The 27,415-nt window shown below is 40.2% G+C and overlaps 3 protein-coding genes across 5 annotated transcripts; 2 read left to right on the top strand and 1 right to left on the bottom strand.

The window, feature by feature from the left end:
- Window positions 1-1,090: 1,090 nt before the first annotated feature.
- On the bottom strand, window positions 1,091-27,031 carry LZIC (leucine zipper and CTNNBIP1 domain containing). Of its 3 annotated transcripts, XM_061450121.1 has the most exons (9): window positions 26,949-27,031; window positions 25,017-25,088; window positions 14,989-15,087; window positions 9,924-10,067; window positions 8,841-8,976; window positions 7,674-7,772; window positions 7,289-7,384; window positions 5,460-5,541; window positions 1,091-4,309 (listed from the first exon to the last, which is right to left on the bottom strand). In XM_061450121.1, exons 4-9 carry the CDS (start codon window positions 10,022-10,024, stop codon window positions 4,251-4,253), a joined length of 573 nt encoding a protein of 190 aa, XP_061306105.1. In that variant the 5' UTR covers window positions 10,025-10,067; window positions 14,989-15,087; window positions 25,017-25,088; window positions 26,949-27,031; the 3' UTR covers window positions 1,091-4,250. The 3 variants fall into 3 exon arrangements, with proteins under 3 accessions (XP_061306105.1, XP_061306104.1, XP_061306106.1); XM_061450120.1 differs by lacking the exons at window positions 14,989-15,087; window positions 25,017-25,088; window positions 26,949-27,031 and adding an exon at window positions 10,791-10,934; XM_061450122.1 differs by lacking the exons at window positions 14,989-15,087; window positions 25,017-25,088; window positions 26,949-27,031 and adding an exon at window positions 10,791-10,922 and having other exon boundaries at window positions 9,924-10,027.
- On the top strand, window positions 10,921-16,508 carry NMNAT1 (nicotinamide nucleotide adenylyltransferase 1). The gene is made up of 5 exons (XM_061450119.1): window positions 10,921-11,026; window positions 13,770-13,944; window positions 14,330-14,513; window positions 15,184-15,329; window positions 15,744-16,508. Exons 2-5 carry the CDS (start codon window positions 13,827-13,829, stop codon window positions 16,142-16,144), a joined length of 849 nt encoding a protein of 282 aa, XP_061306103.1. The 5' UTR covers window positions 10,921-11,026; window positions 13,770-13,826; the 3' UTR covers window positions 16,145-16,508.
- On the top strand, window positions 21,041-24,619 carry RBP7 (retinol binding protein 7). Its single transcript, XM_061450021.1, has 4 exons — window positions 21,041-21,167; window positions 23,580-23,758; window positions 24,025-24,126; window positions 24,446-24,619. Exons 1-4 carry the CDS (start codon window positions 21,095-21,097, stop codon window positions 24,494-24,496), a joined length of 405 nt encoding a protein of 134 aa, XP_061306005.1. The 5' UTR covers window positions 21,041-21,094; the 3' UTR covers window positions 24,497-24,619.
- Window positions 27,032-27,415: the final 384 nt, after the last annotated feature.

Below are 27,415 nucleotides of genomic sequence, written 5' to 3'. Positions count from 1 at the left end.
TAATGATACAGCATTAAATGCCTGGTCAGCAGGGAATCGTTAGTGGAGACTTTTGTATCAAAATGAATTTGATTTTAACAGGCAGGGTAACATGATGAACTAAGGGATCTCTTAAGATATCTTGTATTTTTCCTTTAAGACAGAGATAACTTGCTACTTTCCATTCAAGATCAAAGCAGGGAAATAATACAAGGAGACAAAGACAGAAGAAAGAGAGACAGAGCATTTGAAGCTTCAATTTTCTCTCTAACACGTTTTCTTTCAGATCAGTACAATCACTGGATTCACCCTATAGAGAAGGAAGATTAAAAAAAGGAAGTTTATATATGGCCGAGAAGAATTCTGGGCAACTTTGCTGACATGTTTGAAGCTACTGTACTTTACAGTTCTTATTTCAGAAGTAAAATGATAAACAAAAAACAAAGCACTTTTAATCTTCAAAGCAATGCTTGATCAATAACAACTTCATAGCACTCGATAGTCAAGTATCATAATCTCTATTTTACTCCAGGAGAGAAAGATGTGTAGGGAAGTGATCTGCCTGGGTCTAACTGGGGATGGAACTCAAACATCACAAGCTTTTACGTTAAATGACAAAACCATGCTTTTGTTAAGGAATTATTCTTTTGTTACCAGTTTTTATTTGAACAAATCATTATTATAGTAAAAGAATTATGGACCTTTTTTCCCCAGCCCCTGCAGAAGCATTGGAGATCCTAGTGGAGGTACATCCCAGGATTATTTGGCTAATATTTAGCACAGCACACCAGTTATTTACAATGCTTCTGATATTAATCTAACCACTTCAAGTGGGTTCCTGAAGCAACTATTTGCTAAGTTCAGTACATGAATACCTTCATATTGGCAACAACTTCCTTGTTAAATTACCTTTACAGTCAGGGCATTGTGCAGGACACATCCGGGCTCTGGGCTGGAGCTTTCTGACCCTTCACAACTTTTGAGAAGGGAAGTCTGGCCTGCCATACTGAATCTTGAAATAGTACTGGTCATTGATCTCAATCTCATCTCTGTCCATCTATATCACAAGAGATCTTTTAAAGAACAGAAGGAGCACAACGTTACAAAGATATTCAGTCAAAGATGTATTTAATAGGAATTTTACAACTGCCTGCAGTACAGAAAATGCAAAAATCCTGAAATATTAGCAAATCAATAAAAAGAGTTTCTCCTGGAAATGTACACCTCTCAGACTACAAGGGAAAAGATTTCCATATCACTGTACTGTAAACTTACTGCGATCTGTGGGAGTGCTGAGAGATTTCACTTACATACTAATGCCACAAGCAAGCTGGGGGGTGTGGGGAGAGAAGAGTTACTTAGCACCAGTAATGAGCAGAAAGGAAAGGAAGGCAGCTACAGTCCCCAGGGACTGTTTTGTTTTCAGTAATTTTAGACTGTCTAATAATGCCTTTTAATAAGCTGCTCTCAGCTATAAAGCTGCAATCAGCCCTTGTCAAAGAACATAATGCTGCCCCAGACAGCAAAACAGTTTTGATATAATGGACAAAGGACCCCATTTAAATAAAAGCTTCTTAAAAAAGAAATGAGGCAAAAGTTCCATCAGTGTTCAGACAAATTATGCTGTCTATACTGTGTATGCTTTCATTTCTAACACACTAGATTTCAAGAAGATCTCTATTAAAGCAAAATACATTCTAAACCCCACATTTTCTAGTTTACTCCAGTCCTATTTATTTGCTTATTTATTGGGTGTTTATGCCCCATAGTGCAATCTAAGTTATGACTGATCCTGTTAATTTTCTGGTTTTAGTCTATGCTACCCACTTAGTTTCTAAGTGACTCCTATATGACACATATTAACACTGAAATAATCTATCCACATTTAAGACTATTTCCACTTCACTCAATTTGAAGCAGTTCTCACTGAAGCTCAAGTCTAGCCATAAGACCTAAATATATATATATGATAGGCGAAACGTGGATGCTCTACCCCAATAAATACAGGATTCCTCAAAACAGCAGGTCACCTTCACTGCTGACAAATGCAAATCCAACTCCAGCGTTGCCAAGAGCCATGCCACCATAAACTGGAACTGAATCTACCCAGACTTTGGGTTTAGAAGTTGCTTTATAAACCATTACAATTTCAAAAAGAATTCAGTATCATCCATTTAGTACATGTAGTTCTCATCATTCAAAGCACTAACAAGACAGGAAGAAGATCACTTTTTTCCTCTAGGAATTCTGATCTTTCCAGTATTATCACCATCCTTTTCTTTCCCGGAAGACTTACTGTGATGGTAGCTAGCACATTTTACAGCTCAGTTCAGAAATGCCTAAAACTTAAGACACATTGCCAGTAAAATACCCAAAATACCCAAAAACCACTAAAACCAGCACAAAATCTGTTTGTCCTGAAGATACAGCAATCACCTCAGTGATACAGGTAGAGATCTCTCATTAACCTCTTTTTAGTGTCAGTTTTACATGCTGAAGAATCAGCACAAATCACTGTGGAATTTGGTTATTGCACTTTGTGCTTATTTAAGGAAAAAGAAATTTACCACTTGTAAAAAACAAATTAAGTAGCAAAACGGCTGCTTTTTCATCTCAATACACTTCTGCTCCACCTTATGGGAAGGGGAACTGGCTGTACCTGTGCCTGGCAAGTCCCACTTTCTCTGAGGGGTGCCAGATAATACTAGCACGTCAACACAAGCACAGCCAAACCTCCTTTTGCCAATGACATTTCATAATGCTTCCTCCACTTGTGAAGCTCTCCAGAGAAAGGAAGTGCAAACATCCAGCCCTGGTAAAACATCCAGCCCAAAGGACCCAAAACTGTATAGTGTTTGAATTCCTTTTGCATAGAAACAGAGGGAAACTGCTTTTATTTGCATGAAGTTACTTTGGCATTTTTCCCCCATTTATTTACAGCTAAAAGCTGTGTACTTTTCTTTACCTAGAGGTAAATAAGGGTAACAGGTATGAAATGCCATTAAGCCATCTTTTTTCGTTTCTTTTGGTTGCCAATATCATCAAATCAGTGCCTGAATATATACCAAGGGAGATCTGAAATGCATGTTTCTCAAGCTGAAAAAAATCTCAATGACATAAAAACTCAAACCAAATGCTAAGTACTAAATTAAAGTGTGAAGCAAACTACTTTAAGAACAAGATTCCCAACATCGATTCACAAAACATAGTTTAGCAGGAAGTTAAACCACACATTTAGAGTCCCAGGTAGCTTCTCCACACTCAGAGCTAAAGATTCAACATGAGGAGATTTAAAATCTTCCTACATGCTGAGATTCAGGATTCTAATTGCTCTGTGGAGGCACATTCCCCTCTCCAGAGCACTGCCCCCTGATAAACATGCTGAGCAAACTTGCACCAATCACATAATGAGAGCTCCCCCCCGCCAACACCTTTTAAACTTGCTTCTATTGCAAGCTGTTTCATGCTATCTCAAAAATACTGGGAAATAACAGTAGCATATAGTTCTCCACCCCGAGCTGAAGTAAGAGGTCATAGAAAAGGCTTCTCATTGCCATTTCCTAGCAATTCCCTGTCATTTCAATACGCAAGGTTAAATTACTCCAGAAGCCTCCCTACGGGGCTCCCATTGTTTGTCAGTCAAGGCTAGGACACAATGGAGCTCATTCATGTGCACAGCAAACAAGCAGCTCAGGGCTCACGATCAGCATACAGTCTCATTTTGGTTCTTCTGCAAACAGTTTGTAGAAAGATGGCATTTCAAATAAACTATGTCAATTTTTCCAAGCTTCAATGCATTCCCAGTACAAACTACTTAGTAGTGAGTCTGGGCAAAAATTAAGACAATTTGAGAGCAATGTGAAGAATCACCCCCAAAACCACTCACTCATTAGGACTGCTCCTGAAAAACATCTGCTTGCTACAACCACATGCAAAAAAGATTATGTTTTAATAGTTAGAGAAATACACATTCAAAAAAGGTCACAAGAGCTGATTCTTCCCAAGGACAGTCATACCATGCTTTTGTTTCCAGAGTACCACTAAGTGTTCAGCCTCAGAGCTTGTACAAGTATGGGGTACAGACACCAGAGTTCCAAAGTGCACTTAAGGCCATTTACTTCGTATCTTCTGGTTAAGAACCCAAGAGGTTTAGGGTTTGGGGTTTTCTTTTGTTTTGCTTTTCAACATGTTAGAAATAGAAAGACCAAACTCAGTATGACAGAAGTCCAATGCTGCTGCTAACTGGAGAGACACAAGCCTCACGCACCTCTTCATTGTTTCGCCTTTTCTACTTCGAAACTTGCCAGAGCAAAGACTTTGTCTCCTGATCCTATTAAAGGGGAAAAAACATTTTCAGTAGCATTAGTAGAAATTGTGAATTTCCTTATATACAATTTCAATCAAGCAAAATATGTGAGATCAAAAGAAATCAAACCTATATTTTGAAAAGTAGAACACTTGAACTAATTTAAAATAGAGAGAGAGATGCTGGCTTGACAGGCCTGAAATCAGCCACGTTAAATTGATGGTTAACTGAGATGGAGTTAACCATCAGTGGGGCTGATAACCCCACTGATGCTTTGGCTACTGCTGAGTAGTGCTGGCACAGCATCAAGGCAGTCTCACCCCCAAAAGCCAATAGGCTGGGGATGGGCAAGATAATAAATCTTTTGATTTTCCTTTGCTTCTGTTCACAGTCGTTGCTTTTCTTCACTATCCTGCATTTACATTAACCCATAAGGTTTTATTCCTGGTTTCTCTCCGTCCTGCTGAAAAGGGAGAATCGGAATGCAGCTTGGTGGACAGCCAAGGTGAGCCCACCACACAGTGAGCTTCTAAGCACCCTTTTGAACAAAAGGGTTCTCACCTTGCTTTACACTGTCAGGAAGAGAAGTACTTAAAGGTAGGTCACAAAGACAGCAATTTTGCACCCTGACCTAGTCTGGCATGTTCCTGTCATTCATCATTCTTTCATCACTGTTCTAACTGCAATGCTAGAATGAATTGTTGTGCTTATTTAGTGCATATAACAACTGAATTTTTGGCCTCGTCAGTATGATTAGAGTTATGACAATCATGGCAAGAGGAGTAAAACTCCGTTCTGAAAATGTGCCTGTAATTCTAGTCATCTTGCTCATTTCTCTTCATCAAGCAAAGGAAAATGCTTTCCTGAAGTCATTAATGCAGCAAGGATCTGTGTAAGAGAGTATCTCTGCTTAAGACAGACCATTCACGCCTTCAGCATTACAGGCAGCACCTGGCATTTTATGGACATTTGGCACTGGATTTATTTGCTGCATTACCTTTTCCGCAGGGATAGCGTATCAGAGTTTCATAGTTTATAAAACAAAAATGGACATCAAAATTTAATGGCATGATCTTCTGTTCCTGTTTTCTTTTTCATTGGGGAATCACAGGTATTGCTATTAATCAGTGTTTGATGAGGCAAAGAAATGGGAGTTATGGGAATAAAAACTTACCAAGGTCAGTGGAAACTTTCTCAAACTGGCTCAGGGCTGCACCAGCATTTGCTGACAAGAATGTCTCATCATCTGGAGTGAGCTAAATCAAAAAAGGCCACAGCTGTGAACTTGGTACCTTAACTGTGCATATTCCCACCGCTGCAAATCCCACCGTCTACATGATCGTACACATGAACTACCACAGGTTAGAGCAATTGTCAGTTTGCAGGTTTTTAAATGGCAGCGTTATCAAGCATATTAAAAGCCAAAGTAAAAATATAAACCTCCCCTACCACTGAATGTCTTCTCCATGCTGCCTGTCAGCCCAGGAAGGACAGCATACGCAACACCAGACACACCTCTACGGGCTCCACTGTTTCAAGATGACCTCCAGTAATAATTTTTGATTAAAGGATCACATTCTAACTCTGCCCCAAAACCACGCAAAGGATGTCGATTACTTTTGTGTCATGTGGTCAATACAGGAATGAGCTAAGATCTAAGCTCACTTCATACCATGTACTGAGGAAAGCCAAACTGCAGCCACCACCAGCTTTGACCGTGTTAAGAGTCCATGACCTAGAAATGGTTCTCTTCCTTTAAAGGGACACTTGCACATGCATATTTTGCTTTTACGTATATGCTCAATGCCTCGTGACAAGATGCCCATAAAATATTTACAATAATGAAGTAGTAACCTACATTTGGCAGGTTCAGATATTCTAAGTTAAATGAAGAAGTTTTAAGTAGTGTCAGATACATATCCTTATTCATGCAAAGGACAAGTGTGTCAAACTTCACAAGTGTGTATATGTCAGTTTGTTTATGAAAAATATAGAAATCAGGTACAGGCATTCAGAATGATGTTGGAATGAAGAGAAAAGCACCAACTCCCTGCCTCTGCTGGGCTTTGAAAGCAAGCTTCAAACTACTTAACATTTCCCAGGCTTGTGCAGACAAACACGTAACATTTACCATCAGTGGTCAAATTCAAACAGATGTGGAACTCCTATCCTAGCAAGTCCTCTGTGAAGTAGGTTACTGATAGTTTCAAAAGATAAAGAGGTTGTGTCAAAGTGCGGTGAAGTGGCTTATCTGAAGCAATCCAAGAAACTCATGCCAAGAGGATTAGGTATCTTCACACATTCAGTTCACAATCTTAACTAGCCTTTTAACCTATTTGCTAATATCACCTACTTGGAATACAGCTCCTTTACATACTGCACTTGATCTTTTCCATTACATTCCCTCATTTCCTACAAAAGTTTTAAGTACAGACATATACAGCAACCTGTTCTCTTCACATACCATCAACAAGAGTGACAACAACTCTTCCTCCCTCTAGTGGTAACAACAAGGGATTGTTCTGCCACCGAGGTACTCATCGGGGAAGCAATCAGTTCATCACTCACCTTTCCAATTTATTTACCGTACACCAAGAGGTAGGTATAATCACCAACACAAAATTAAGCTCAATGTATTCAAAAGTCTCATATAGTGCCTGCCAGGTGGATGGGTGGCAGTTAGTCAGTAAAGCACTTGTTTTGTCTTTTATGAATACCATCAACTTGTACCAGCTTCCATGTGATTCACTCATACGACCCACCAAAGAAAGTACTTTTAAGTACAAACAGCCTTATATAAATGTACAATACTCTGTGATACCTGTTCAGCAGCGAGTGCTTCAGAAAGCCTAGCATTAAAATAGATGATTTATACACCACAGAAACTGCATTTTATCATTTGCTCATGAACTGAAGTCGTGATTTCTTATTTTAATGATTTCAAATTCCTCTTCAACATATATCTAGACATCTCTATTCACCTAACTCATACCACAAGCTTACCTTCTCACCAAGCTTTCTGAGAGCAGTCAGAATTTCCACTTTCTGCTGTGTGTATAGGTCTCGTCCCAACTTTCCAACCATTAAGTCCCGGTCCATCTGTATACCAGGGCAAGGAAATAAGTCAGATTACATGAGCATCCCCCAGTTTCACTCAAGGCAACAGCATGAGAAATGCACCAGCCTGTAAGGTCATCTGTAAGCATTATACCTGCACTGTTGTCCCTGTTACCTCGATAAATATTTAAAACTGAATACATTCTGAAAGAGAAGCTCTCTTCTGATGCTGTGACCAAGTTTTCTAACACACTTGGTGCTCTCCATGCAATCAGTATATATTTAAATCAGTTAGTCTAGCTCAAAGAAACAGTAAAACAGAAACATTCACCTCTGCCAACCTTGTCCTCAATTGCCTTGGTTGTTTCTTTGCAAACATTCTAATCACTTCTGGAGTTTTAAATGCTTGGCTGATAGCTGCTTGAATTGCCTGCAAGGGAAAGAGCAAGACTGATCAGTATTAATCACAGTCACAAGCTACAGTTGCATGATGATGGCAGGAAAGCATCATTAGTATCCTCTGCAACATTCGACACAGAGAGCTCTTCTTTTTCAGAATCATGGAAATGAGATGGAAAATAAATATATGACCTTTATGCAGGGCTTGAAAAATGCACTAATTAGTGCAACTCTAGGGAGAAAGAGCTGTGAAACTTTTCATTACAGACCAGGTTCTAATTTCTAATCATTTCAAACATCTTCCTGATATTAGCACATCACAAGAGGATGTGCTACACTATCTTTAGCAGTTCTAATGCTCACACTGATGATTACAGCTCTTCTAAAGGTAAGCAGAATGCAAATGATGAGGCAAATCTCCCACTGCGACTCAAAATCCTCTACAGAGTATCGAAACTATTATGATTAGATCTCACTACAGTTATGTTTGGACAAATCATGATCTCTCTGGAAACAAAACCCTAAACCACAGGGCTCAGAAGGAACAAACAGTGCTCTAATTAAACATTCCAAAGGAGAGAAAATAGATCAAAAGTTTGGAAAAATGACATAAAAGAAGCTCAATTCACTGAAAAAAAATAAAGTCACAGTCACTCCTACAACCTTTACTTTTTGACTGGTGCAGATCTGAAACACAAATCAGCAGTAAAAGCACAAGTAATGCTGTCTCTATGCTTTCTAACAAGCAGGCATGAACTTTGTTTTTCATGATGTAACTTGTCCTGGGTTGTCCCTCACACCTTTAGTATTAATTTGTACTATTTTATGTTATTTTCTAATCTTAAGGGTTGGATTTATTTAGTCCCTGCAATTTCCCACAGTTTTTTCTATAGTGTTATGGTTATAATTCTACATTTTTTTCCTTTTAAAATGAAGAGACCTTTCAAACTTTTAATATGGATGCATATATTAAATAATAAAAATATTAGATACCTAGAGCTAGTTGTCACATGTGCCTCTCTAGTAATTATAATGAGCCACTTGCATCTATGTTGTGTTTCACTGAGTCCAGGCAGAAGATGGAAGACATCATCCTTACCAGTTGCATCCCACTGAGCTCATCCACCAAAGTCATATCTCCAGACATAATCTTCTTCAGGGAGTCATTGATCTCACTCAGCTGTTCCAAAGTTTCTTTTTTGGTCTCTTCATACTCATCTGCATCCAGCTCCTCTCTAAAGAGGATCCAACAAGGCACATTTATTCACAGGATTAAACCCGAGATGTAACATGGAGAAAAGGACATCAGGTAATACCACGAGCTTGCTTCCTCAGACAGCAATGAAAACATTCACATCACTTCAGATCATCCTGCTCCAGCCCTCTTAGGTATTATTTAGCTAATGCACATGTAGTTTTCTTGGCTGTCCGCCACCTCCCAGCCACCCATGCACGTGTATTGTTTGCATGAAGTCACCTGTATGAAGAAGGCCCTGAGAACTACAAGACGCTCAACACTTGGTGCAGTATTTAAAAGGGTATTTTGGATCTCAACAAAAATATGCAGTGAGACTGTCTTGCTCAAAGCTATAGTGAATGCATCCCCTCAACCCAAGCCCATCAAGTTACTCAGGAATAACAGATACTTCTGTCTAAACCTTGCCCAAAAGAACGGCACTACCAACCCTTAGCAGTTATAATTATCTTGGAAAAAACCAGGTACTGCTTGGACACAAATCACAGAAAATGTTAGACCAAAAAACCCACACAAACCCAGATTGAAACATCCATAATTATAAAACAAACAAACAAAAAAGACACAAGAGCTATTTGTTAACTGCTATTAAAAAAGCCCATATGAAAACTGCATATTCTGTGAAGACCTGTTAGAATTTAAAAAGTCCCACTGACTCTCAGTAAAAACAGCAACAAGTATTTCTGCCCACACTTCCCTCAAGGAGATGCTAAACAGAATAATTTAATAATAAAAAAAGGGTCTTAAACTTATTTTTACTACCAAACACAAACATTTTAAAATGTTTACCTCATTATCAAAATATAAAGCCACAGCAAAACAGAAAATAAAACAAAACCCCACAAGTTTTGAAAGGTACCAATTTCTGCTGCCAACCACTTAAGGAGAAAGATCACCACATAAGAGGAAAGAATCCGTGTTTCTTACCTACATTCATCCAGATCTTGAAGCTGCTGCATTAACCTATCCAACTGCTCTTCCAAGTTTTGTTTGAGCTTACTCGTCTCTGTTGCTCCTCTTGAAGCCATTTTCTGTTTTCAGGTGAAAATTCCAAGCTGTTACATGACACTCCTAGGAGAAAGAACGTTGTTGTGTACCAACAACTCAAACCTTATTTTGATGGATTTGTCTAATCAACACATTTGGGAGATTCTTGCAGTGGAAATACAAGGGTGTTCGGCTGGGTCTACAGGACTGTTATCTCAGTAGCAAGAATCAAATAACCACAGTGCATAAAACCAAACCTGTTTCAAACCAAGCATCAATTACTGAAACGCAGAGGCCCCACTCTATGAACAGATTTTACTGTTCAGCAGCCCCTTGGGAAACTGTTTAAGAGACAACAACCCAGATGCAGGTGTCTGAAAAGGGCAAACGCCTTCGAATCACAGGCTGTGGAAAACGAGCGCTCTGGAGAAGATCTGTTTCTGACCTATGTTTCTCCGAGTATCTAACAGGAGCAGTCCCCACGGGACACCTGTCGTGGTCCTTGGTCCAGCGAGGTCTGAGGGTCTGCACCAAGGCCAGCGGCGCCGGTAGCCACACAAGAAAGAGAGGAGCCAACAGGGCTGGGGGAGGAGGACCGAGAAGGAGGAATCTCGGCGCTACCCGAGCCCTGCCCGCCTCCCCTCAAGGCCAGGCTCCCGCACGGTTCTTCCTCTTTCGCGCCCGGCTGTCGCAGGGACGAGTCCGCGCCGGACTCGCTCCTGCGGGCAGAGCCACAGGCCAAGGAAGGAAGCCGCTACCGGTCACCTCGGAGCCACACAACCCCTACCCGGGCCCCCCGCGCCTCACCTGGGGCAGGCCGCGGCAGGCGGGACCGATAGCACGGGCGCAACGCAAACCCCGGCGGAGCGGGCCTCGTCCGACAAGCGCCGCTTCCGGAGCGGCGGAGCCAATCGGAGCGCGCCGCCGTCGCACTCGAGCCAATCAGAGCGCGCCGCCGCCGCACTCGAGCCAATCGGAGAGCGCCGCTACCGCACCGCCCGGTGCGGCCCCTCTGCGCGGAGCTGCCGGCGCGGCCGCGGGCGGTAAGCGGGGTCAGCGGGGACGGCGGCGGGGTCGGGGCAATACCGCGTGTAAGGCGCTGGTGGCGCGGAGCTGCGGGGAGGAACGGACGGAAAGCGGGAGCGGTTGGCGTGGAGAGCTTCCAGCAGCAGCAGCCTGCGCGCTGCTAAGTCGATGTGCTTAAATTCTACAGCCATATAAACATGTTTAATAACGATTTACCTCCGAAATACCAAGGAGATTGACCAAAGTATGCTTATAATTGGCTGCTTATCCACAAAAGCCAACAGGCTGGGGTTCTGTACCATCCCCAAACCTACTGCTGGATGGTTTACGTGGATGGTTTTTAGGGCAAAATACTTGTTCAACTCAGCTAAGCACCAAGACTGCAAGTGGTACACACATAAGCATGATGAGATAGTATATAAGCACAGGAGTACATCAGAGGGCACCTCATTTTTCCTTGTGAAGAAGGGAAAATGACCCGGGATGCCCCACATGCATGGAGAATCAGTGAAGACCACTTTCATTTAGTATTTAGCATAAGATAGTGTTAATTATTTCAAGATTGTTCTCAGCTGTGGCACTAAATGCCTATACAGATCTCTGTATAGCAGAAACTGGACTCTAGTTTGAATCTCGTACTCAAACTGTGATAACTAGATTTGTGTCAGGCAGTGCCAAATCACACTTAATTCATCAAAACTACTCATGTTACTATACAATAAGAAGAGGCATAGCTTCAAGCAGTGGCTGGGACTCAGTCACCACTGGGACCTTGTCCTTTTCTCCCAGGGAATGTGCAAATTGCATAGCTTTTCCCCAGAAGTTAGAGCTACATGAAGGTTATTCCACCAAAAGCAGATCCCAGCTCTGACAGAGCTGTGTTAGTTATGAGGATGACATAACATCATGTATGATAATGTGAAACCAGAGGAGGTCACTGAACAGAGGAGGTCACTGTGAATGAGGAGCCTGAGGCTGTGGGCAAGCTACTAAATCATGTTTGTAACTTCTATGTAGATATGAAGCGCTACAAGATGAGTTCATGATACGGTAATTGCCTGTTTCTGAAGAGTCTGTAGCAGCATCAGAAAGGACACCTGGCCAATGCCAGAAAAGGCACTACAGATTTCCAGCTCAAATTTTCTACTCTTTTTGCCCTTACTTTTTTAAGGAAAAAACCAACCCTCTTCAGATTTGCAGCATGAGCCACTTTCTTTAGAAAGTGGGGCTTTAGACAAAGGCAAATCTAACTCCTTTCCCTGTCTGTTCCCATAGTAACTCTCCTAGCCTGTGCCCCACGAAGGCTGCACTCCAAGGAACGCCAACACTTCAAATGCCAAACTACTCTGCAGTAATAAAGAATATTTCTAAGGTCTGTAAAACTTGAAAGCCCAGAAAAGTGCTAACACCTGCAAAACATGAAGCCTTGCAAGACTCTTTCATGCAAGGGCTGTTTGATGTTGGGTCATAGTAGCTGGTACAAGGTTAGCTGTGATGACATCTTACTGCTGTGGTGGCTGTGAACATCACTCAGCCTCTTTGTAAAGGAGATAGAACGTGAGGGTGACCTTGTGGGATTTTTCCAGGCTGTGGTCTTGCTGTAGAAACAACAGCAGACTATTCATGCTCAACAGAGACGTCTCGGACATCTCACAAACAGCCACAGCAGGAGGATGGCCTGTAATATATTCCAGTTTTCATTTGTGTAGGGCCAGTCTAAAGGAAGCTCTCTGTACAAGCCAGAATATACTCATGAAAGAACACCGAGAAGCAAAAATCCATGTCGTGCGAGGAGAAATGAAAAAGTAGTGAAATTTTCTTATTTTCACCAATTCTTAAGCAGCTTTCTGAAAGCAAAGTTCAAAGTTGGATCAGTGCTGTTGTATTTAAAAAAAAAGGAAAGAAAAGCTGGTATTTAACTGCAGCTTTTACTAAACTTAAAATTCAGTGTTTTTTATCATCTGTTCCACTGGTACACCTGCCACTTACTTTCTGGAACACAAAGTAGATTGGATGTTTCCATGTTTAGGCCAGAGCACTCTCTCCCCACATACCATGAACATGTAATATCTAAATAAATCCCAAATGAAGACCTGCTAACCCTCCTCTCCTCTGGAATTTAATGTTACATTTACAGATTTTGCTGGAAAGACTCACTGCAGCTTAGAGTAGCAGCAATGGGAACTGTGACAGGTTCTTCTTCCATCTCCTCTTTCCCCCCTAGAAGTAACAAAGTTGATTGGCATTGGCATCTTAAATAACCAGCAAAGTTCTAATCAAGTTTGGCCTGCAATCAGGACAAATTATCTCTACTCATGAAGGTTTTGTGCATGAGCTGCTCTTCTGCTGTCCTCTCTTTTGGCAAGCAGCCTGTTTTCAGTAATTTCAGTTTTAAGATGTTTCTTTTTGCATATAGGAGGGAATTGCAGCTGCAAGCACATACGTCTTCTTCCTAGCACACTTACTTTCCTCTACATTCTTGATTTCTAAAGCCCCGCAGAAGAATTATCCTCCTTTCAGCAACAAAGTGCCACTGTTGTCTCAGCTCCTGGCTTTGTAGCTCTATCCTGGGATAACCAGAAAGAACTAGAAGCCATGGTTTTAGTCTCAGAAACTGGATCATGCAGTATCACACAGACAATCACAGGCCAGATGTTGATGGAAGGAAAAGACAGTGTTCAATCTGATCTTGAACTCTTATGCTTATTGGCAGCACAAATAAGTACTAATAACTTTTTCAAATCCCATCTCTTCTTGTAGCAGCTGGAAACTAGCACTAGCATTCCCCACTTGACTCTGCAGCTGTGAGAAATAGCTATGGAAGACCCCGAGAAGAAGACTGAAGTAGTACTGCTGGCCTGCGGGTCCTTCAACCCCATTACCAACATGCACCTACGGCTATTTGAGCTAGCTAAAGACTACTTCCATGAAACAGGTAGGATGGTAATTTAGCATTCAGAACAGCTGTAGTAACTATTTTTGGAAACAGATATTGAAGCTAGTATGTGTGTGTGTATCATACAAAATCATGTAGGCCAAATACATGAGACAGCCTTATAGATCTGTTGCTTATTAATTTAATGAATTTTATAGTTTTTTCTTTATTAAAATATGTCTTTCTAATATGTTTTACTATATATTTAATTGTGCTGCCTTGCACACTGGCAGAAGTGTACTGTACTTTTCCACTGGACTAGCTGTCAGAGCTGGCCCTGGTGTTTTTAAGAGGTTGCAGTGAGTAATAGTTTAAATACAATACAGTGGAAGTAACATCTGCTCAACCACTTTTCATGTTCTAATGTTACGTGTTTTTTCCACAGGAATATACAAAGTCACCAAAGGAATAATCTCACCAGTTGGTGATGCGTATAAGAAGAAAGGTCTGATCAGTGCAGATCACCGAGTAGCTATGGCAAAACTAGCTACAAAAAACTCTGATTGGGTGGAAGTTGATGATTGGGAAAGCAGCCAGAATGAGTGGTTGGAAACACTAAAAGTTTTAAGGTATTCTTCAGCCAAACCCTAAAAAGTCTCAAGAGCCTATAGAAGGAAAAGCAGTGGTGTTAGCTCTAAGTTAGAATAATAGCAGGCTAAGCCCAAATCATATGAATAGACTTGGGAAATCCAGAAGTACTATTTATATGACCATTGTAAATGAAAGATTACACCATTAGTCCTAAACATACAGAAAATGAACCTGTCATAGTATTTTAAGATATATTGTTTCTTTGGCTTAAATCAGTCTTTGTGCTGAAAAGGTATTCGCAAGGAAGGATAAAAGACTAGAACGGGGTAGACACATGCTGTGCAAGCTTCCCTCGTTTGATTCTGATTGTGCTCTGCTGCCCATTTCTGTATTTCAGGGCTGGCATGAGAACTGTCTGAAGGAGTATCTTTTTTGAGTTTGAGGTTTTTTTACTCTTTCAGTCACTGAGGTTCTTTTGAAAATGAATTGTTATTAAAAAAGGAAATAACCAACCTTGTAGTAGTTGCTTTGAAATCTTTCCACTTTGACTATCTTATGATCCAGTTCTCTCAAGTCCCTGTTCCAGTAGATGGGTTCTTGGATGTGAAAGTTCTGCAGGAGGAAGCAGCGACAGATCATTGAGTAGACCATACTCTTGCCTTTATTCTCCTGCATCTTTAAAATACCTAAAATACATCTGTTTTGCAGGTACCATCAACAAAAGCTTTTATCTCCTGATCCCACAAACAGCCTGCAGAATGCTATACCTGTAACAAAGGCAGGACGGAAGAGGAAGCAAGAACCAAATAGGCATGAGCCCATTAAAAAGAAAAATCAGAGTCCAGATATAAAAAGTTAAGTCTGTTTGGAAATTAAATGCTTAACAATACTTGCTATTTCAAGGGAGTTGTGCTGATGAGTAGCTTTTTTTAATGCTAGTTGTTGGTTCTGATTTCTCTTTGATCCTACAACATACAGCAGTAAGCTTTGTAAGAAGATAACTTTAACGGTAAAATGTATAGCACTTTCAGAGGCTATTTTCCAGTCCTTTTGGATGAAGGGACTATCATAACTTTTTTTGGCCCAGAAAAATCCTGTATTAAGGCTACTTATTATAAATTATATACTCGGGAGTCTTTTTGTTTCATTCCATTCTCTCATATTAACCAAAGATTAAAGGTAGCCTAGAAATTAAATGTCCCCATCAAGTTAGCTAAAATCTGGTGGCCTAAACAAAGCCCCATTTCTCACTTATTTTTCTCTTTAAGGTGCCCCACAGCTTAAACTGCTTTGTGGAAGTGACATGCTGGAGTCTTTTGGGATCCCCAATCTGTGGAAGTTGGAGGACATCACTGAAATTGTGGAAACTCATGGCCTTGTATGCATCAGTAGAGCTGGCAACAACGTTCAGAAGTTCATCTATGAGTCTGATATTTTGTGGAGACATAAGAATAACATTCACCTTGTGGAAGAATGGATCACAAATGACATTTCCTCCACCAAGATTAGGAGAGCACTGCGGAGGGGCCAGAGCATTCGTTACCTAGTGCCTGATGCAGTTCAAGCATACATAGAAAAGCATAACCTGTATAGTCCAGAGAGTGAAGACAGGAATGCTGGGGTTGTCTTGGCTCCCTTACAGAAGAATGCAAGGGATTCCAAGAACTAACAACTAATAGGCACTATACAACATTCTGCTGTGAAAAAAGCGCCACAGTTTGGTACAGGAAAGCATGTTTTTTAAGGGTTAGGTTTTTTGTTTGTGTTTTTTTAAAGTAGAGAGCAGGCTAATTCTGTGGCTTTACTACACATGTAGTTGCTGTTGAGGTTTGGTGGACTCAATAATTGGACCTATATAATCTTTTTTAAATCCAGTCAGATTTTCACGTATAACGTGTCACAGTGCAGTGAACTCAATACAAGAATTCACACTTCCTTATGAAAATTACAGATTAACAAACCAACCAAAGAAGAATGTTTTGATTGGTTTTAACTCAGACCACTCTGAGTCTAATTCTTAACAACTTCCACTATTTCAAAATGTACTACTTACTGTCAGGAAATCTGTTTAATTTTTTAAGACATTGCCAACATGTACACCTCAAAGAAACTAGCTCAATGCTGGAAGGAAAAAAGTTACTCCTGGCTGAAGTGGTGCTAGATATACCATGCTTTGAGCTGCCTGCCTTTCAGATACACAGCCTGTTTGTCTGCTGTTGTGCAATTTGCTCTCAGAAATGCCTTGTGCTTTACTTCATTCATGTTTCCAAAGCTGTACTTTAAGCTCAGCAATGTTCTCATGGAAGGACAGACCCACTTGAGAAATTGGCTTGTGGCCATTGATTTAATGGCTAGAAATTAGCAATAATGTCATTGCACTGATTCTCAGACAGTTCTCCATTTATTTGAAATAATAAATGAGCTTTCACTTTTGAGCCAAATGTATATAGCCAGAATTTCTGTAACTGGAGTTGAAAAGAAATGGTAGGATATTAAGACTGTGAATAAATGAAATGGTTTTCTTTGCTAGAAATCTGGTTTTGAATCTATTGGTATATTGTCTGTATTACGTGAATATAAACTAGAGAAGCATTGTGGATGTCATGATCATAGAATTCTAACTCCCTTTATTTGCTGTCATCCCTTTTGTGTTTTGATTACGTGTCTTATAAAAAATGTCAAGGTTTCCAAGATGCTCCCTAATGGGTCAACAGCTTTTTCATACAATCTCCACAAGATGACTGTTCACATTTTTCAGATCACCAAATCCAATGGGAGATTCTTGGGGCAGGAAACCTAGAACCAGGGACATGTTCTAAGAACATAACTGTGACAACCTGTCATCCTCCTCCCCTGGGCAGAGGATCCTCAAAGAACTGAGGGAGCAGTCTTGGCATCTCTAGGAGCTTAGTTGGAGTGTGGAAGCCAGAAGCAAAACACAGAACATCACAGGCAGTCCTGGGTCCTGTGAGGCTCTCATAAAACCCAGGAGGGGAGTCAAGACACTATTGGGAAAACCTGTAACCCCTAGTGGAGCTAGCAGCGGGCATGCAGACCTGGAGCCCCACATGAAATTCTGCACAATTACCATACACTAGAACATCTGTGTTCTAGCTCTGACCTGTAGAGATGGCTGTCTACAGAGAATTAACAGGGAGACTGGCATAATATCAGATCACAACTTAGAAGTGCATCTGTAGCTGCACTGTGACAGAAAATACCATCAAGGATTATTTTGTTTTGTTTTTCTTGATGATTCCTGCATCAAATGCACCCAGCCATTTGTCCCCTAGAGTTGAGGCAAGCTTACACTGTCCTTTCATAATGAGGCTGGGTTTATCATCAGTAGTAATAAAGGTACTGAAAGGTAAATCATGCCCCCTGCAACACCTTAGCAATCAAACTGCCGTAACTGGTTGAAGATAACGACATTATTGATGGTGTGTAGGAAAGCATGAGATCCACTTTTCTCACTTGCTTGCTGTCTGTCTTTATGACTGACAAGAATAGAGGGCAAGAAAGATTTATTTTCAGCACTCAAGTCAACCAGTGTGCTTCTGAATAACTTCAGAGCACATCTTTCTAATAAGAAAGCACCCGATTGATGTGGTCACTTTTGAGAGTAAAACTGCACTTTAAGTCTAGGTTTATTCTCCTAAATAATGATGTTGTTGTGTGTTGGTGCACATTGTGTAATTGTAGAGAAACTGCAAATTTAGTAGGATGTTTTATAAAGCTTGGGTCTTCAAACAATTACATTTCACTAGGTTTTAATGTAGTTATGTGTGATGGGTCTTTCAATAAAATAAATTGCATGTCATACGCTAATTTTAGTCATGCTGTTATTAACCAAATCTGATGTCTGACGACTATGTGATTTTTAAGTAGGTAGAATGGTGTCAGTACAGTTTTGTATATACAAAACAGAACATTGTTCAAAAATAACACTGACTGCTGAATATTGATCTTTTATTTTACTCGTGGGATCCACAAACCTGCCTGTTAAGCACTGGAAGTAACCTTACACTGTGTTCAGTTATTAAAATCAGCATCACAGTGATCTGGCATATTCAAAAATGTTAGCTATGACTTTAAAGAGTGGACTAGATCTATAAGAGAATCTGTATACTTGAAAACGTCAAGTTTGTGAATAATCCAGTTCACTGAACTTCCTTATAAAAAAGTTATAATGCAAAATATATTATAAATACTGCAGTGGTATTAATAAATACTTCATCTACTTCTGAAATAAGGGCACAACCTTAATGGAATGTGTTAGATGCTCAATGCTGCACAGCAATGAAGGTGGAAGAAAATACTTTCCATAAACTGAAAACTGGGGACTTTAATGGAGACAGAAATAAACCATCCTGTGACAACCAGGGCACGTGTCAGTTCTTATGAAACATTCCATAGGCAATTCATTGGCTGAGCCTTGAAATAGTAACCCTGGTAGCCTTTGTAAGTCTTAGTTTGAGATTAAGTACTGATCTCCAGAAAGAAGCACCATATGCCAGACAATCTGCATCATTTTAACTTTCAATTAAAATGTTACATCCAGGCTTTTACACAGGCCTCATTCAAGGACTGACTTCTCTTTACTTGGAAGAGTCATTGCAACAGTGCTTTACTACCATACTACTACTATACGCAGCATTTGTAATAACAAATTATGGGTGAAATGTTACTATTTGAGTCCAGGAAAACAGTAATTATCATTTGTCTGTGCTATTCCTAGCTTAGTATAGGATAGAGAACAATGTCCATCTGCAAACAGGAAACAAGCGTTGACGTCCTAATTTCCTACTAGCGGGATCTGTGAGTCATATAGGTCAAACTGTCAGCCCCCAAAATGTAGCTAAAGTTCATGGAAATGTAATTTTCTCTGCAAAACGTTATCGTTTTATTCAGCCTAACATGACTCAGTAAGCATATAAATGTTGTAGCTATAGGCGAGTTTCTTCATTCAAGATTCAGAATAGCAAATCCCCTTTTACTATGGTAGCAATACAGTTACGATTTCCCTTGCCCATCAATTTTGGGGTTTTATTTTAATGTAGCCTTCACTGTGGTGCTCATTGTTGTTCCATGTGACCACTTCAAACGTGGGATTAAACTAAAGCTCAGAGCATACGTGTGACTTGAGGAATTATTCTTTTCCCCATCTTACTGATGAGGAAACTGAGCTATGAAGTCATCTACCTGTCCTGTACTTGTCAAGTCTGGAGTGCCTACTTGTTCAGCATTATGAAATTTATATCTCTCACTTGGTAGGTTGTAACAATAAGGCATACAGCTTGCAAAATAACTACAGACGATTTGCAGGAGGAACAGCAAGAGATTGGAAAATTACGTATCCTCTCAAGGAAAAAAAAATCGTCCCCCCCCAATTTCTTATATATCCTTTCTGTTTGAAGTCAAGCATTCTTTATTCACTTTTCCAAACACTTTGCTGGGTCATCACTTAGGAGATTTCTTTCACTTCTTTGCTGAAGATAGAAGTCCGAAAATGAAGCTTACCTGCTGCATCCTGTGCTCGACTCCCTGTATGCGATATAGGATCTAATAATGCACCAGTGGGAATAACTTCTGTATCATCTTTCCTTTACTGTGTGTTTCAAGAATAAAAAAGCAAAGGGGGGAGGGTACATCTTCAATATACACAAGAGTAACTTTTGAATTTGTTACTGTTATTGGTTATTTTTAGGAGCAGAAAGTGGATTGCATGAAGAGGTATTTGTCCTCTTTCCCATCTAGGAAAACATAAATACAAAGCTGCAGAACTGGAAACAGAGCTCAGGCCTCTGGATCTGCTGTCTCATGCTTAACTGTTACACAGTTAAGCACACTTAACTTTCTGCCTGGTAAAGCATCTGAGAAAATAAAGAATTTTTAATGTATATATTCAACTAGGATATAACTAACAGCATTAAAGAAAATTAAAGAAATCAGAACACAAATAGGTAAACCATGGCATAGCAGAGCCGTGTTGAGAGTCACATCAGAGAATAACATACACAAACAGGATTTGTGTGTCACTTTTCTAAATAGTGATGCTGCCTACTAGTCACTCCAGACATAAACCAACAAGATAAAATGCTTGTCTCCATTACTGTGTCAGAGGTACTTCTTTAAAATTTGCTGATACAATACCACCCAGAGCTAAACAGTCAATCCCTGTCTGTTCAAATACAAAATACAGCATGTATTTCAGTGGGTAGATCACCTTTTCAACATGCATGTATATTTCAGATCATAAAGACTAATATACATACAGGGACTTTTAGTAATGACAAAATTTGTCCATGATTCCCTTTACAGTATGCAAGAGGGACCAGTTCCTCAAACCAGTTCTTGGTTAGCACTGCAACTCTTGGGCTATTAACATTTGCTCCACAGAAGGATTTCAGTAACTGTGAACTTTTCCCTCCAATGCAGCTACAGCTGATGTACACCCTCTTGCCTATTGGCTCAGCAAAAGACCCTTTCACTCCATTACTGAGGCTCCAGGATGTAATCCCACCCACAGTGTTCCTTACATAAGGCCTGGTTGGAAAACTATTTCTTCATTTTTGATTTTTGGCCAGAGGTCGACTGCATCTTCCCTTCCAGTCTCGCAATGCCTGTGGATTTCAATGGGACCTGGAACCTTGTCAGCAATGACAACTTTGAAGGTTATATGGTGGCCTTAGGTAGGTGCAAATACCTGATTCTATCCTTCCTGTAAGGGTCCTCTTGAATTTTAGTAGTCTGAGTTCTTCTAAAACCTAGATATTGCTGAAGCTTTTTTCTCTGATAACCAATGGAAGGAACATACTATGAAATGATAAAGGGACAGCATTAACTATACTTTATAATCTGTCACCCAAGTGTCAGGAATTTCTCAGCCTAATACTTGTTATGAGTAGAATGTTTTTATAGGTTTCACCAGAGACAGGGAAGAGCTTGCCCTATCCACTCACCTTCTCTTGCCTTGGAGCACAAACTTACAGAACCTATGTCTAGGGTTAATTAAATGTTAAGTAACAAAAAAAAGTTCTTGGGTATTTGGCACTTCCAGGCAGTTGTTTAGTTTAGTGTCATTTACTTTTAAACAGCTTACAAAATCCTCCTCTCATTACTGTGACTTGTTGATGAGTCTCTCTAACTGTCCCTTTTCTGAAGTGCTTGAAACTAACCTCTTAGCTTGCTTAGATCTCTTACAGACAGAGATTAACAGTGCTTTAACAGGGAACTAAAGTTGTTGGTACTTCATTAACTTTCTTGTACAAAGCTTACTACAGACAGGGACAGCAGGGAACCTTGAGTGCTGCCTTCCCTTTTCCCAGCCTCTCTCACCCCTTTCTGCCTTTTTGACTTGGGTAAACTGATGACCAGCAGTGTTCCTTGTTGGTTATTGTATACACAACTAGAATGAAATCTGTTCTGTGGCTGTATCTATGCTGGGTGACACACTTAAGCAGGTTAGTTTATATCTTTAACATGGTGAAAGAACTATTCTCTGTTTCTAATCCTAATCAACAAGAAAAAGAAAGGTTGCTCTTACAATGAGAATTTATTCCTCAGTTTGAACACTAAGTAATATACTCCTAATGCTTTAATGTCTTCAAATGGAATAGGGATTGTCTGTTCCTTGATAATAAGCATTGTTAAACTAAGTAAAGGGCTTCTTAAAATTAAATGTAAGTAACAATCTTGTGAAAAGTGCAATTTGTTTTCAGGATGTAATTGAAGGAACTTACTTAAGAGTAAAGGCAAAGAATCCTGTTGATGATTTACAACCTATCTTTAATTACTCCTGCTTGGTTGCCAGTATACTGAATAAAACAAGGGCTGAAACCAATATTGTAGAGCTTGAATGAAAAGCTTTTCTGAAAGGGAAAGTAAAGTCAGGAGGCTAATATCAAATCAGCTGAGAAACTATAAAGTCATGGATAAGGACACGGCTATTACAAGCCTAGCCCTACCTTCAATTTAATACCTACCTCTAACATTTGTTAGAGGTAAGAATAGATTTGTAAGTCGTTTGTACATAAACATTCTTACAACAATGTTAAGGCTTCCTGAGTATGGCTGTTGCCGATATTGAATTCAAACCCCTCTATGCTAAAAATAAACTGGTAACCATGTAAAAATATGACTGACAGATCCTGGCACTTCTACAATGCATAAGTAATCAAGCCTCACTCAAACACAGACTGCATAAGGAGTCATGTGGTTCAACACATGGTAGCTGAACCCATCCTGTCAAGTTCACAACCCCATCCTGCATAAAGTAAGAAACTTCTAATGGTCCTATAAAACACAAGTTTTAATCTAGGTGATGAAAACAACTAAATAAATATACATTTTACCATCCCCTTCCTGAGAACCTGACTTGGAGCATGCTATTCGGATGCAATGTAATGCAGTTGCCTGACAACTAGATGGCTGTTCCTCTAAAGAAATAAACATTCACTGGAGAAACAGAAAGTTCAGAAGCACTGCTTTAAACTCAGTATTACCAAGGACATCAGGACCATTACAGATAACCAGGAAATCTTTTGACAAATGTGATGTTTTCTAGTTGCACTTAAAACTCGTTAATGGCAAGTAGCATGTTCTGAAAACAAGCCTGAGTAATTAATTTTATGACTGTCCTTCATTTTACCCTATTTAAGGTACAGGGTGAGAAGATTTCCTGCTAATTTGCTTAATGCCTTTCCTCTCTCAAAGAATGGGAATAGGAATTAACTACTCCCTTAATCTAAGCAGCTGGTAAGCATGAGACCAAGCTTAGGGTGACTGTGTGGGAAACTAACTCCCCCCAACTCCTAAAAGGACTCCTCGGATTTGAAGTCCTAGAAATCTTGCATAGGAATTGTGCAACAACCAAGTAAAGTGGTTTCCAAAGAGCAAAATGTATAAGAACATGACTCAAACTGTGTTAACGTACAGCTTTAAACAAAAAAACCTCAAACAGGAACACTCAAACCACAAAACCTTGTGTAGCAGTAAGGTAAAACTATCTAAGAAATGCTTCTAGTAGTAATAAAGCCATTTTGACTGGCTGTCAAAATGGCTGCTGATAAATACAGCTCTGACCTTTTTGCCTCCTGCCCAAGGTATCGACTTTGCAACACGCAAGATAGCAAAAATGCTGAAGCCTCAGAAAGTTATCAAACAAGAGGGTGATTCATTTTATATCCATACCACTAGCACATTCAGAGATTATGTGCTTCAGTTCAAAGTTGGAGAAGAGTTTGAAGAAGATAATAAAGGCCTGGATAATAGAAGATGCAAGGTAAGACTGAATATATAAAATGAAGAGGCCATGACAAAATTAAGATGCTGTGATCAGTCCAGCTATTTGAGTGGAAATTGTTTCAGGAATACTAATTGTAATGGAGTGCAGAGGTGGGAGCCCGTGTTACAGGCATGGAGTTTCACTGTCCATTAGGAGTTGTATTTAGGTCCCCTTTTATCCAAGAAAAAAGGGCATTATCTGCGAGTATATTGCAGAAGTGAGACAAAGTAGTACAGAAACACTTTTTGTTTCCTCTTCCACAGACCCTAGTTACCTGGGAAAATGACAAACTTGTCTGTGTCCAGACTGGCGAGAAGAAGAATAGGGGCTGGACTCACTGGCTTGAAGGAGATGACCTCCACTTGGTATTTACTTCAGATTTCTACTGAATCTGTCTCTATATGACAAAAATAAGATCTATAATGTGGTAGGGTGTGCACAAGTGTACTTCTAACTTTGCAGTATTTGTAATGGATGGTACATAGAAAACACATTCTGCTTTGATTTTAGTTTAGGTGGAACAACTTCATTGTTTCAGTGTAATGTGAATTCAGAATGTTAATCATAACTTATTAGTATGGCAGCAGAGTGGTGGTCAGTAGTCATGGCAAAGGTTTTATATTCACTTTTAGATTAAGTTCCTTTGATTACTATGTACATCTATAATTTGGGTTTTGTTTGTAGGAGCTTCGTTGTGAGAATCAAGTATGTAGACAGGTCTTCAAGAGGGCATGAACACATATACTTGTTCCTATGTGGAGAGACAGCATCGTTGTGTCCAGCAGTGGTTTTATGGAGAAGAACTGATTCCTTGTACCTATTAAATAAATGCTGTGATGTCTCTGGCTCAGGAAGTAAGTCTGATGTTGCCAGTGTTTGATTTTTTGCTAATAAATGTCTAAAACCAAATTAATCTTCAGTACCTGACTTCTGAACATGTTTTCAGAGAAAAAACCAAAACCAATCCAAAATGTAAGTGGTATGGCTTGGGTCTCCAGTTAACTCAAAGTGTAAATCAAAACAAAAAAACCTGTCTGTTCTAAAGGTGTGTGCCAATATCAATCAAAATAGGTGGAATGGTGGTAAAGAAGTGAAGATAACAAAGAGAGCAGACAAATGATACAGATTTATTATTCAAAATGTTTATCTTCAAGATTCATAGTAGTTAACTCCGTTTGTATCTTAAATGTGTAATGTAAGGTCCTGTATTGTTCTTTAGCCGCTTTGTTCTCAAAAATAATTAAGTTCAGCTTACCAGAGGAAACCAGCCTGTGATGAAATCTCAGAACAATGAAGATAGGTCTGAGTAATCCACACAGACTCCAGCCTGCAAAATAATTGAACTCTATAAGCACGTACATGCTGTGAAAACAATGCTGCTTTAGTCAAGATTTATCTGCATACATCTGTTCAATTAGGTTAAATGGCTTTCTTTTTGACCTTGTGTAATGCTGCATAGAGAAGTAGGCTTTCTTCTGCCTCATGTAAACACATGTAAGTGATCAGATCAACGTGGTAGTTACATGTGAAATGAGTCGCTGCATATTGTTGCTAGCCCTAACACTGCAGGGATTTTATCACTAATCAGAAGAAGAGAGTTTGATTAAATCTAGCTTAATCTTGGCTTAATTACTTTCTATTACAAAAACCTCTAAAGTAATCCCTGACATTTAAAAATATTAGTACCACTTTTCTGGGAATTCTTGTCACTTCCAAATTCTTAAAGCTACCACCAGAGGCAGACGCTACCACCAGAGGCAGACGACAACATGTGATGAATCATGGAGGCCTTTTGGTTAGACAGACACATTCCCCCCTCCCCCCCCCCCCCCCCCCCCCGATTACTAGAGCCCTGTGTAAATTTAACCTAGCTTCCAAAACACAGAGAAAAGAGCTAGTACTCTTTATACGGTTAGGGAAATTTGGGGAACCAGGCATAAAATGCCTGGTGTTTATTCTATAGATCCTAACAGTGTTTTCCTTCTGAAACTGAGTAGTTTTCATTTATTTGAAAATGAAACTACTGTTCCCATGTTATTCCAATATAGATAACAAATTCATGCAGCAGACCTACTGTGTCACACTATCAGCAATACACAGCACCAGTAACACACACTTGGCTACCCCACTAGATGGCACCTCTGGAACGTATCGAGTCCTTATTTAAGTTCTAGAGGTTCCTAACAGCAGTATTTTAAGTGTTAAATATTGCAGATCCCCTCAAACCCCACAGCTTTTAAGATACGCATGAAAAGCAATACAGGAAGGCAACGATGACCTTAGGAACTCTGTTAGCGCAAAGAGAGACTCCAAGTAAACATCAGAAAAATGCAACCTTAGAAACCTGTGTGACTGGAAGTGCAATAATTCATTAGTAAGGCTGCTATTAGAAACTCTTTACTGTTAGAAATCCAGAAAAGTTATTATTAGCAGTGATATTACTTTCCTTCCTGCTTTAAACTGATTTGAAAGCAGGCAATGCTATGCAGAGCTTGCTTGAGGATGCTTTGGGGATCTTGAGGATGAGAGAAGGTCCTAGAGCGACAAAACTGCTTATCCTGATTTCATTTCTATGCAAACGAATTCACATGCGTTCATAAAATACAAATTAAACATGCTGAAATGGCAGGTGAAACAAGTAAGGGAGCAATCACATGCTCTGGACATGGGGGGAAAGACAAGACACTAAGTCAGCCTTTGCCAAGGTATGCACTTCAGCTATAGAACTGAAGGATGAGAACAAACCTCCCCAGAGGAACACCTGACGGGCTCTCCTCAAAGATGTTTCACTCCAATTACCTTACAATATTGCTTTGATGGTGAAACTTTTCCATGGCCACTGCTGACCATGGGTATTATGATGATTTTAAGGTATGCCAGCCGCATGTGAAAGTACTTTATAGAGGTGAACAGAAACATTGCCTTCTGGATTCTACAATCAAAAGAGATAATGGAAAACCAAAAGCACAGTCCACATGTATTATAATGGATCAGACAAGCAGAGCTGGAAGTAAGTATCCAATTAAAGCCAAAGCAGACCCCATTTTGTTCTCTAGAGCAGTTTCATTTCAAAGGAGAAAAGAGAAGGAAAAATTAATGTATCTCACAAAAATATAACTCTGTGGTATAATGAAACAACCGGGCACAGAAAAGCTCGGGTTTTTACAGAAGACAAGACAAAAAATACCTCAGGTTCAGACTACGCTTGGCTGAGGCCCACTGGAAGCCGAGTGCCTTCGCTAGCACGTTACACGGGCTGCAATAATCAGACACAAAGTCTGTATTACCTCAATCACTCCTCACCAGGAGCGTTCTAACCCCTTAAGGGAGTGGAGAACACACGGACCGTCAGGAAGGGACGAGCTCAGCACCCAAACCCCAACCTCAGCACCCAAACCCCGCCTCAGCACCCAAACCCCAGCACCCAAACCCCAGCACCCAAACCCCACCCTCAGCACCCAAACCCCACCTCAGCACCCAAACCCCACCTCAGCACCCAAACCCCACCTCAGCACCCAAACCCCACCCTCAGCACCCAAACCCCACCTCAGCACCCAAACCCCACCTCAGCACCCAAACCCCACCCTCAGCACCCAAACCCCACCCTCAGCACCCAAACCCCCACCTCGGCACCCAAACACGAGCTCGGCTCTC

Source organism: Pezoporus flaviventris, unplaced genomic scaffold (assembly GCF_033815535.1).
Source record: "Pezoporus flaviventris isolate CSIRO_AGI_PZ_B2104156 unplaced genomic scaffold, CSIRO_AGI_Pfla_v1 ptg000009l, whole genome shotgun sequence".
NCBI classification, from domain to species: domain Eukaryota; kingdom Metazoa; phylum Chordata; class Aves; order Psittaciformes; family Psittacidae; genus Pezoporus; species Pezoporus flaviventris.
This window is presented reverse-complemented; position numbering and strand designations above follow the sequence as displayed.

What these genes read in the sequence shown, in the direction of transcription:
- LZIC (XM_061450121.1), bottom strand. Translation starts at nt 10,024, where the DNA reads ATGGCTTCAAGAGGAGCAACAGAGACGAGTAAGCTCAAACAAAACTTG. An exon ending in AGCTCAGTGGGATGCAACTG is followed by an intron (nt 7,773 to 8,840) that starts GTAAGGATGATG and finishes TTTCCCTTGCAG; the next exon opens with GCAATTCAAGCAGCTATCAG. An exon ending in GAAAGTTTCCACTGACCTTG is followed by an intron (nt 4,310 to 5,459) that starts GTAAGTTTTTAT and finishes CCCCTTTAATAG; the next exon opens with GATCAGGAGACAAAGTCTTT.
- NMNAT1 (XM_061450119.1), top strand. Translation starts at nt 13,827, where the DNA reads ATGGAAGACCCCGAGAAGAAGACTGAAGTAGTACTGCTGGCCTGCGGG. An exon ending in AGACTACTTCCATGAAACAG is followed by an intron (nt 13,945 to 14,329) that starts GTAGGATGGTAA and finishes TTTTTTCCACAG; the next exon opens with GAATATACAAAGTCACCAAA. An exon ending in GAAACACTAAAAGTTTTAAG is followed by an intron (nt 14,514 to 15,183) that starts GTATTCTTCAGC and finishes TCTGTTTTGCAG; the next exon opens with GTACCATCAACAAAAGCTTT.
- RBP7 (XM_061450021.1), top strand. Translation starts at nt 21,095, where the DNA reads ATGCCTGTGGATTTCAATGGGACCTGGAACCTTGTCAGCAATGACAAC. An exon ending in TGGATAATAGAAGATGCAAG is followed by an intron (nt 23,759 to 24,024) that starts GTAAGACTGAAT and finishes CCTCTTCCACAG; the next exon opens with ACCCTAGTTACCTGGGAAAA. An exon ending in AAGGAGATGACCTCCACTTG is followed by an intron (nt 24,127 to 24,445) that starts GTATTTACTTCA and finishes TTTTGTTTGTAG; the next exon opens with GAGCTTCGTTGTGAGAATCA.